The sequence below is a fragment of the Oncorhynchus kisutch genome, linkage group LG6 (assembly GCF_002021735.2).
Source record: "Oncorhynchus kisutch isolate 150728-3 linkage group LG6, Okis_V2, whole genome shotgun sequence".
Taxonomy (NCBI): Eukaryota; Metazoa; Chordata; class Actinopteri; order Salmoniformes; family Salmonidae; genus Oncorhynchus; species Oncorhynchus kisutch.
This window is the reverse complement of record NC_034179.2, coordinates 65,845,790-65,856,966: the sequence shown is the minus strand read 5'-3', so window position 1 is coordinate 65,856,966 and position 11,177 is coordinate 65,845,790. Positions and strand designations below refer to the sequence as shown.

The following is an 11,177-nucleotide window of genomic DNA, read 5'->3' as shown; positions in this document are numbered from 1 at the left end:
ACAGTGTTTCCTCCGATACATTGGTGTGGCTGGCGGGTGGGTGTTAAGAAGTGCGGTCTGGCGGGTCATGTTTCGGAAGACGCAATAATCAAATGAACCTTTTAAAATGATAAACTTGGATTAGCTAAAACATGCCATTGGAACACAGGAGTGATGGTTGCTGATAATGGGCCTGTACGCCTATGTAGATATTCTATTAAAAAAATATCAACAATAAAAATAGTCATTTATAACAAACAATGTCTACACTGCATTTCTGATCAATTTGATGTTATTTTAATGGGGCTTTTCTTTCAAAAACAAGGACATTTATAAATGTAAATAACAAAATATAAATAAGCATTTTATATTTAAGACTGAAAAGTCATGACAACTACTGTTTTGGTTCAGTGATAGTATAGGCCTGTAGATCTACAACTGGGTTGGAAGAACAGCTTTTTAAAGTCTGATGGTCCATCAACATGGAATCAATTTCCAAAACATATGAAATTGCAGAAACGTCTTGCATTGAATGAACGTAAAACCAAAAGGCAAGAATGCAATACTGAAATAGCCACTGATTCTAGTGTTGTAGAGGCCACAATGCATTGAAATAGCCACTGGTTTTGTACAAGGCGGAGTTGACATAAAGGTGATAGGCAGATGGGGGGTGTTTGAGGGCAGAGCACTAGTGCACTGAAGGTCACAGATGGTGAGCAGGTGGATGATGGGCACATGGGGCAACTGATGTTGACTTGCTTTTTTTGTGTAGTACTCCCAATGTCCATGTGTTATTCCACACACAGACATTCAATGGGGTGCCTTCCTCTTCCAGCAGCATGTGCCATGTCCACACTCTCCTATGGAGCTCTTTGCGGGGCGTGCGTGTCCCTGGCGAAACTTTGCTGTTGGTCCAGGGTTGGTTTTGCCAAAGTTTGATAGAGCGGCTATGAGTTCAATGTCTGTTTTCATCTTCTTGAAGCTGGAAACAAAGGATGCTACTTTAGGCCTGAAACTCACAAGATCCTCCCTCATCTTCTTTTTGAGGTCTTCAAAGATCTCCATCCAGTCTTCCTCTTACGTCACCCCCTCAGCTGGTTTTCCAGATGTACCTTGGAGAGCATTACAACCATAGTATTAGAATTACAACCATCCTTCAGATTACCAAATGAGTTATAGGTATACATTCTTAAATTGAAGCGCTTCACTTGGTATCAGATATATTGTGGTGATATTGTAGATTTACCTGAGCCGTTTACATCAGAAACGGGAGCACCCTCGATTACAACAGTGTCCTCAGACACGTTGCCACAGTCTATTGTAGGAGGAGAGAATTACAACCATCAGACAACCAGATTGTTAGTCGTCTATATTGCCTGTCAGGGATAATGTTGCGTAATTGTGGATTTATTCAGTTATGGAGGAACATACCGAAAACATAACATTCTGGTGAACATTCTTCTTCATTGCAGTTATCCAGATTCTCGTGAGAATCATCAATCTTGTTCTCTACATACGATGCAACCCATGCTTCTTTGAAAAGCTTGTGGTATAATCTAATGGACAAATGAGGAACACACCTAAAGCAAATGATTTCTGGTGATAACATTTAAATACACTGTATGAATCAGCAGATCAAGTGTGTCAAGCAATGGAGGGGTCCAGAGGCATGCACATGGTTGTCTCCATACTCCACTTGCAACTCCTATTTGATCATGTTTAGAGCTGATGAAAGAGAGTGGCCTATTTCAAACAGCTTTGTCAATTTCTCAATGGTGTCCGCTGACACATTTCTCCTCATCAGCACCTCAACACTTGTCAGACTGTGGTTGTCGCCATTCCGTAAACGCCCATGAAAGAGGCAACCTCCTTTCATATGGAGATCTGCAGACGTACAATGAATGGGATTAAAATAAGAGAATTCCAAGCTACTTTCTGAAAACAGGAACTTCGTAACTATTAGGCCTACTTAATAACTTTGTTTTGACTTGTCTTATGATAGTGTGGGTAAATTGTGTTGCACTTATATTACTAACCTTGATTCTCTTCGTTGCGAATGAATCAACCTCTTCGGGATGAAGTACATTATTGCACCACAACATGTGTTGTTGGTACTTCTGGCTGAAGTGGTACTTCTGGCTGAAGTTGCCCTTTTTCTCCAAGTCAAATCTGATGTTCTCTGAAAGTCTTTCAACCACTTGTGGACCTCTTCCTCAGAGCACAGTTTCAACTTCAGGAAAGATCTGAAATGTGTTTCTCCCAGTGGTTAGTATGAACCCAACGTGTGGTCATAGTTCTCAGGCCAGAGAGTCTTACAAATGATTAGCCAAGTAAGTTATCAAACTCTGGTCCACGCACATGCACTGCAAGCTGCGAGTACATCCAACGCATGCGCACGGACCAGAGCCAGTCGTCTATTATGCATACCTTCATATACAGTCATTGAGGCATTCAGAGAAAGGTTTGCCTGCAATATAGCAACAACTACTTTGGTGAGTTACGAAAGTAAAGTATATTGAAACTAGTCACTAAACATTGGTAAAAAAAAAAGGCGGCAGAGGGAACTTGTTGCTGTTGTCGCGCGACATACCAGGTCCACTAGTTAGTTAGCTAGTTAACTTTAGCTGTAGCTATTACGCTACAGTAGCTTTAACAATTCTGTGAATAAATTATTTTGTACAGTGTATTCTTATATTTTTACAATAGGGAGATAGGCCCAGATGTAACAAAAACAATGTTAACAGAATGGGTTGGTATAATTTGTGGAACGTTCCAACAAGAATCTGTTCCAAAAACTTCGTAAAGAACAAGGTTGTCAACAAACACCGCATACAGAGTTGTATAGTGGCCGAATAAGACACCGGGTAGGGAGAGGGCTATAATCATTCAATCTTTCACTCACCACGTTTATTCCGAAAATGTCTGTCCTCACTCTGGTAGCCCATAGACAAACATTGAGAATAAGCTACGTGGTGAGTTGATCGTGCTACTTTGTATGCGTTGATTGTTGGCAACTTTGTACTTTAGTTTTTTAGAACAGATTTCCTGTTGGAACGTTCCAAATTATACCCACCCTAACAGAGTTATGACGTTCCCTAGGCTGTATCACATCCGTCCGTGATTGGGTGTCCCATGGGCGGCGCACAATTGGCCCAGCGTCCTCCGTGTTTGGCCGGGGTAGGCCGTCATTGTAAATACACATTTATTCTTAACTGACTTGCCTAGTTAAATAAAGGTTAAACAAAATACAAATAAAATGAGCTGCCGTTAGCTAACTCCGGCTGGCTACAAGTTGTTAGCTAACTTGATCCTGCCTCCAAAGTGTGTGTGGTCACCTCTGCGCGGTCACTTTCCACACAGCACAGATGACACCAAAACAATGTCAGTTTTCTTTTCATTCATAAACTCTCAGATAATTTTACGACAACTCGTTTGTTTACATTGAGAGGTAATTTAATCTCTGACTGGGGAATCATTTCCGGTGAAATGTATGTATATTGAGCCTTCAAAATAAAGGTCCCATGTACATCGATTTTGTGTACAGGGGACCTGTAGTGTTATAAATGATAGTGTAGAAAGAACATACAGCATGTAAAAATACTTTAATATAAATGAGGTACAGAAGTAGACACCAGAAAAAAACTATATGAATAGAACCATCATGGTTGAGTATACACATAGAAAAAAGCATCAGAGACGCTATACAAATAACTACAGAGACAACAGAACAGCATGAAACTGCACTCAGGCAATTGGCCCCCAATTCCCACACCACGTACCAGCTGTTAATAGCTGTCCTTTAGGGAGCTTTGTAGGCTCACACTTCACTTTTTTTAAGCAACCCACATTAAAAAACATCACAGTTTACTATAAATTACTACAGTACATACTTACTAAATAATACTACAGTACTTGCACTATAATTATAGCAAACTGTAGTATACTATACTACACACGGTAGTATCCCTTGATCATGTGTAGAACTTACTATAGAATGTTGTAGTATACTGTAAAATACTACAGTAATGTATGCAAAAACACTACACTTTTTGAACTACAGTAAATGCTACAGTATTCAAATATCTATTGCCTTCCCCCATATCGCAATTTGTGCCACTGAAAAAATTTGAAACCTAAATGCCAAATATAGACCATATATTTTGCACCTACAGGTTACTATCCATTCAGATACCAATAGGTTATGGAAAATGTATTAACATCTGCTAACCATGTGTATGTGACAAATAAAATTTGATTTGATTTGATTTGAAGGAGAAAGCCTCTGCTTCTTTGTAAAAGAGAATAAAAAAAAACACAATAGTAAATACTACAGTTATGCCTGCAAAACACTACAGTAAATACTATTTACTACAATATTTATATGATAGTTAACTGTAAATACTACAGTGAATACTACAGTAAAGTCCTCAAACACTTGAGTGAATAACGTAGTATTTATAACATAGTATATATGCTATAGTATTTTTTTCATGTGGGAATGCCTACTTTCACTATGTCACATACTAACAAAGACATATATACAGTTAACAGCCAAGCACAGTGCTCCCAGTCCCAAATTAATTTGGTGTATGCCATTGATAGTTAGGAGAGAGTTCTGAAATTATAGTCCTACTCTCTATTTTCTAGACTGATCATATTATTTTGCAGAATACACACAAACAAAGCAATCAGACAACGACCAAACCATTAGACCTGTAGTTTACAATACATGTACATTGAACGTTTTGAAATTACCCCGACCTCACAATTCTCTGTGATTGAAACTTCTCCATGTTCCTTTCTTCTTGGTTCAGGAGTGGCAGTAGTGCCTTGGAACACTACTGTGTGAACCACTTCATCAGTCGATCTCTGATCCATTCCTCAGAATTAGGCCACTGGTATCAAACATACTGTACTTTCTGTTGGCACATTTACATCCATCGCTCAACTTGGGCTCATACAGTGTAATACATCAGAAAATTAATGTAAACAAATCACATACTAGTTTAAAAGCATCGTTTTAAAATAGTTTTGAAAGCATTTCTATTCAAACCACAGTACAAAATGACAGGACGTGCAAATATCAGTCTGTTCCATTTGGAAAGATCAAATCATAAGATAAAAAATAAAGAGCTTTTAGCAAATCTAAAACTGTTTCAAATTAGTCTTTTACAATCAACATACAAAAAAAGCACATTTGAGTATACAAAACATTAAGAATACCTGCTCTTTCCATGACATAGACTGACCAGGTGAATACAATTTTAAGCTATGATCCCTTATTGATGTCACTTGTTAAATCCTCTTCAATGAGTGTAGATGAAGGGGAGGAGATAGGTTAAAGAAGGATTTTTAAGCCTTGAGACAATTGAGACATGGATTGTGTATGTGTGCCATTCAGAGTGTGAATGGGCAAGACATAATATTTCAGTGCCTTTGAACAGGGTATGGTAGTAGGTGCCAGGCGCACCGGTTTGTGTCAACAACTGCAACGCTGCTGGGTTTTTCACGCTCAACAGTTTCCCGTGTGTACCAAGAATGGCCCACCACCCGAAGGACATCCAGCTAACTTCACACAACTGTGGGAAGCATTGGAGTCAACATGGTCCAGCATCCATGTGGAACACCACTTTCGACACGTTGTAGAGTCCATGCCCCAACAAATTGAGGCTGTTCTTAGGGCAGAAGGGGGGGGGTGCAACTTAATATTAGGAAGGTGTTCTTAATGTTTGGTACCCTCAGTGTATAATCTTGTTGACATCAAAACAACTAACATTAACAGTACAATTCTTGAAAATAACATTTCGGTCCAGAGCATTCAATCTTGTACACTATAAGGAATGTGGCAGTCATAACACCATCAGTCCTGTTCCCAATAATGTCCACAAATCCAGACATGCGCCCAGCCAATGCATATTGAGATGGAGCTTCTCAATAAGAGTAGTGGTAGTGTTGAAGGTATCAGTCAGTAGTAATGCTGCATTTCAGTCCAGTTTGTGATCCAGTGCTTCTTTCTTTTATTGGGATTTGGCTCTTCGATAAGGAATCCCTCATTTACCTGGTAGCGCTCCTCTTTGCCAATCTTCACTCCCTGGTGTATTGGCATCATTTTGAAGTGGTTGGGCCGCTTGAAAAAGCCACACTGTGGGACAATGGTAGACGACACAAAGTGAACATTTGAAAAGCGTAGACGTTTGGGTATTATCATGTTATTTTGAAAAGTATTTCTACTATTGGTGCCACACAAATTTTGTGATGCAATCTCAGTCCCGCTGTTGTTTAGATACTTGACAGCTTTCTAATGTCAACACGGGTATATGTGAAATATATGATCAAATCACCACACAACCAATAGACTCAAGCTCGGCAAAGCTGGTTAGGTAGGAGAAGAGACTAAATAGTTAGCAATGGAGAAAGGGTTAGAAAAGGAGTTAAATAAACATATACAAGTCAATCAGACAAGTCACAGCCTCTGAAATGCTGTTTCCCCTGTGGATAGAACCTCTCGATTAAGAGAAACCATTAAATCATTTATAATTTGACAGCAAGAGAGGAGGACTGAAGTTAAGGAAAGCCACTGCAAGCTGCAAAAAGCCGTTGGGAAGCTGAAAGGAGTGACAGACGGAAGGACTATTATTTTACCGAGGAAACCCAGTGCATTGTTCCAGAGGCCCACAGGGGGGCCTCACTACTCCTCAGTCAGCCTCTCCACCTCCGACGGCTGGGTCTTCATCTCAGCTTTCTGGGCCTTGGCCTCGTACATCTCCCTGGTGCTGGCCCTCCTGAAGAAGCCACACTGAGGAGGGGAAGGCGGTCAGAATAACAAGTCAAACAGGATCCATTGTGGATCCAAAAAGGTGGACCTTTTGAACCAGTGGACAGTAGAAGTCTCGCGGTACGCGTACCATCTAACAGTTTGTTTGGATTTGTTGTCGGAGGCGAAATTGAATCTCCATTCTCCTAATGCTGCTAATGTCAGTGCAGGATATTTGTTCAATTGGACCTAACTGGCAGACCATTGTAATAACTAATATACTGGATCGTTACCTTCCACATAAGGAGGATGATGAAGGCCAGAAGGAGGATGCCAGCGACAGCAGACACGATGATGATCCACAGGGGGACCTGGTACGTAGCCTCCTCCCCCAGCTCTGGGTCTATATTCAGGGTGAACTACACAGGGGGATATCAAACAGAGGACATTAACTATGTCTGCATTTAGGCTATATGTAAAAGTGTATCCTCAATTATTATTCTGTATATTCCTCCTCTATCATGTATCAACTATCCTCATCATCATCATACAGTAATACTCATGGAAATGACCTTTAAATGAGTATGGATGTAGCCTAGCTTTTGTTACAGTATGACTAGTATGGCGTCATTACCTCTGTGCTCTCAGTGTTCATCCTGATGGTGGGTTTGTCTGTGACCAGTTTCAGTGTGGCCTTGCCATTCACTGTCACCCGCCACGCTTCCCTGTAGTCCTATGGAAACACAACACATAAACAGGACTTTATTGGTACACCCATTCCAGTCACTCTAATGAAGCTGAGGAGAAAGTTCACATTAAGACTAGACCACTGTCCTTTGGTGACTTTACCTCCAGCATGGTGCTGTTCCACACTCTGGCCCTGACAATGATTGTCGCAGTGTTGTTCATGTTGCGGAGAGGGCAGATGAATTTCACACAGTGAGCAGTGCCCGTGACACAGTCCTACAGACAACAGCAGTTGAAAGGGAGTTAGCACCAGTACACTATTTGGGCATACACATTTCAGTTGAGTGCATAATGTGACTGGCGGGGTTCAAACCCAGGTCTCCTGCTCACCAGAGGAGAGCATTAGCCCACTAAGCCAAAGCCTAGGTATTGGCTCAGGGAGACAATTCAATGCTTCAGGTCATAGGCTTATGTATAAGATGGTGGGGACGGGCCTCACCAGTTTAAAGGACTTTTTGCGAATTCCCTTCAGATTGAGGGAGGCCTGGAGTTCTCTAGGGTGCACCTCCTCTGTGGAGTCCTCCTCTCGCTTCCTTCTCCTCCTGGCTTTGCTCTCTGGTAACTATGAGGAAAAGGAAAACAGACAAAAAGGCACAGACCTCATAACTCAGTGTTATAATTTTGGAACTTAAAAGTAGCTGTTTTTTAGGTGTCATATTGACAACAACATGATCAACTGTGCACCTGAAGTTGAGATTTCCATCTGAAACCATAAAATTGGGACACATTAACGTTAATATACCAGCTACTGGGATTCTGAATAAACAAAACACAACTGAAATAGCCCTGGTAATACTCCCAACAGGTTTACCATGAGTTTGAGTGGGTTGACGATGGCTCCAGGAGGCACACAGTGAGAGTCTGACGTCCCTTTGGTCTGGATCTCCGTCAGGTACAGCAGCCACTTGCCATTGGCTACCTCCCAGGGCCAATCAAACTCCACCTCCAGGTTTCCAAGGTTAACCAGTGGCTTTCCAAAAACATTCACCTATGAGGAGAGGCATCATAGGTGAATTTAGGATCTTCAGAGATGCTAGCAAGGATTGTTTTCTAGGTAAAAAATAAAAAAAACCTTGAATGTGAACTCCACAGGACTTCCGACGTCGCTGGCAGTCTTCATGCCCGATTCTCCCATGATCTCCCCACTGAAGTGAGTGTGACCTGTGTACTGGGCACTAGAATAGAGGCAGTAACACTGAATCAGATCCCTGTGCTATACAGTATGGTGCTACCTAATGCCTATAATCAAAACATGCCCTTAAAATGACTCAAAACCAATAACTTACAGTGCAAAAGACGCATCCAGTGTATACTCCACCACCATGACAAGAGGCAGCGGTTGTAGATTGCTCTGTTTACTCAATCTGAGAGAGGACAAAGGTTGAGAAGCAATTAAATGTTACAGATGATTGTAGCTGGGTCAGTCCAGAAGCAATGCTGTGATGAGGGATGATGTACGTAGGTAATGACAGTAGGAAGTGTACATAGAAGAGAGGGACATTTACGTGGAAAGCTGCAGCGTAGAGCGAATCTCTCTGGTGTCCAGACTGATCTCAGACGTCTGAAAGATGATCTGGATCTGATCCTGGAAAACAGAATGTGGTAGAAATCCACATTTAAAACCCTATATATGGTACCATGTTTCTATCTCACTTGTGGCCCAGACGAAGTAGTGGAGAGTACTAGTTTAAACTAGAACCTACCACCTGGTTGCTGGTGAATGGGTTCCCCAGCTCACACAGTACAACCATATCCTCTGCTGAACACTTGATGGCTGGGCTGTTGCTCTGTGGAACATAGGCAACCATTTCATGAGGAGAGAGGAACTAGTCATTTTTGGGACAACTAGCAAGTAATCGTATCTATAAATCACCAATCAGAGAAGCAAAAAGATGTGGTTGTTTACTTACCCATAGCTTAGCATTAGCATCGTTGTGTGCAAAACAATGGGAGTGATAGAACTGTTAGCCTTCTAGCTAATTAACTCTGTTACGCACCATAATAGAGGCTCCGAGGTGAAGTTTCCCCTAGGCACAGGTCTAGGATCAGCTTCCCTACCCTCAATCCTAACGTTAACCAATAGTAGAGAATATGCTAAAATGACTCAAGATCAGCACCTAGGGGCAATTTCACCCTATTACGCAATAGAGAGACACCAGAGTAGCACAGCATAGCAGGCTTACCTTTGAGCGAAAGGCTGAGTAGATCAGCGACGGGGGAATGGTGACGTTGAGCATGGCATTGTGAGCGTCCTCCGCCGGTTTCCCTGGCGACTGGAAGTTGTTCACGTCCACGACCAACATGACCTTCTTGACACTGGCGCTGTACTGGAGGATCTGGTGACCATCATGGCTGTACAGGGACATTCACAACAAACAGAGTTAACAAAGATTACATTTTCTCTTTGATTTGATGTCTTGGTCAGTCTAAAAACAACTTACATTATTCAAAGTCAACCTCTATGGTTACATTCCTCTCAAGCCACCAATCATATAGCTAATGACACTTTGAACTATCCCTCCTATAACTCTAGTCATGACCTTTGATCCCTGACCTCTGATGACTGTACCTGGGAAAAGGTGTCTGCTCTTCATTGGCAAACTCTGCCTTCATCTGCAGGTTACTCTGGCACGTATTGTCCGGCCCACAGGCTTTCTGGAAGTGAATCTGTGGGAGTGAGGGAGGGAGTGGGATAGAGAAAGAGGGGAGGGAGAGAGAGAAGTTGAAAGCAAGTATAATTATTCTCTATGGAACTAATATTATTTTCATCAACACACTATCAACAAACCCCAGTGTACAAAGCGTGGGCAGTAACTGAAGAGGCACACACACAAATAGTATAGTGGAGATTCTGTGTAAAGGGGAACATTCAAAACAGTATTATGAGTAGTCGCACCTTGGTATCAAACATTAACTGAGTAAACATTAGGTCTAACCTCCTTTTTGACATGGCTGGCCTTTCCCTCACTGAGCACAGGGAAGGCATCCAGGTTCTGCAGGGACTGCCGGGCTTTGGGATGCCCCTCATGGAGGGATACGTTCAGGGAGAAGACTACGGGCTCCACCTTGTCTCGGATGGGACTCTACAGGACAGACAGCGAGACATGGTTAGGGTAACTCCCTTTGCTATTTTCAAGCATTTATCCAACAAATCTCAAGAAGCAGATCATCAGTAATGATACAGGGCTTTGACCCTGGAGGAGGAGATTAATTCAAAACCAAAGCCAGTCCATGGTCACAATAGGTTATGTCGGTGACAGTTCCTTACCACTAGTCCGAGCCTCAGCGTTTTGCATTTGGCAGATGGCATTGATAAGAAACCAGTGTAGCTGTCCAGGCCATTGTCTTGGAAACGGACCCGGTGGTTGTGCCGTGTTAGGTCGGCTTCCACAGTGTACTTCACCGCTGAGAGGACACGGGACAAAATGCTAGAATACATACTACAGGGAATTTCATAACAATTATTTATTCATTCATTTAGCAGCTTTTAACCCCATTGTTTGTATAAAAAAGTGTCTTCAATGAATAAAAACAATAAGAGCAAGTAGGCTTTGTGTACATTTGAAATCACATGAAACCAACAGTTGTGTTTGCGTACATACAGTATGCCAGACATAAGATTGATTTAGATAATTATATTAGGTATCTGTCATTTGATTTATGATTTTGGTTACAAAGGAAAGGGGACAAAGCCAGT

The 11,177-nt window shown here is 41.7% G+C and overlaps 2 protein-coding genes across 3 annotated transcripts in view; both read right to left on the bottom strand.

The window, feature by feature from the left end:
- Positions 1-253: 253 nt before the first annotated feature.
- On the bottom strand, positions 254-2,245 carry LOC109891892 (uncharacterized; the record flags this gene model as incomplete). The annotated part of the gene is given in 5 exon segments (XM_074933819.1): positions 254-1,058; positions 1,226-1,294; positions 1,630-1,863; positions 1,949-1,971; positions 2,016-2,245. Coding segments are annotated over 5 exon segments (825 nt in total), but the record flags the coding sequence as incomplete, so codon positions are not given.
- A 1,317-nt stretch (positions 2,246-3,562) lies between these two features.
- LOC109893227 (integrin alpha-3) overlaps positions 3,563-11,177 on the bottom strand; it is a 34,282-nt gene continuing 26,667 nt past the window's right edge. For both annotated transcript variants that reach the window (XM_020486343.2, XM_031827203.1), the window contains 15 exons: positions 10,749-10,885; positions 10,417-10,563; positions 10,050-10,147; positions 9,664-9,832; positions 9,184-9,267; positions 8,986-9,065; positions 8,767-8,844; positions 8,553-8,655; positions 8,292-8,468; positions 7,920-8,042; positions 7,583-7,696; positions 7,368-7,466; positions 7,027-7,152; positions 6,622-6,775; positions 3,563-6,121 (listed from right to left, as the gene is read on the bottom strand). In XM_020486343.2, the coding sequence (XP_020341932.1) occupies positions 6,668-6,775; positions 7,027-7,152; positions 7,368-7,466; positions 7,583-7,696; positions 7,920-8,042; positions 8,292-8,468; positions 8,553-8,655; positions 8,767-8,844; positions 8,986-9,065; positions 9,184-9,267; positions 9,664-9,832; positions 10,050-10,147; positions 10,417-10,563; positions 10,749-10,885 (1,643 nt within the window). In that variant the 3' untranslated portion in view covers positions 3,563-6,121; positions 6,622-6,667. The remainder of the gene's footprint in view (positions 6,122-6,621; positions 6,776-7,026; positions 7,153-7,367; positions 7,467-7,582; positions 7,697-7,919; positions 8,043-8,291; positions 8,469-8,552; positions 8,656-8,766; positions 8,845-8,985; positions 9,066-9,183; positions 9,268-9,663; positions 9,833-10,049; positions 10,148-10,416; positions 10,564-10,748; positions 10,886-11,177) is intronic.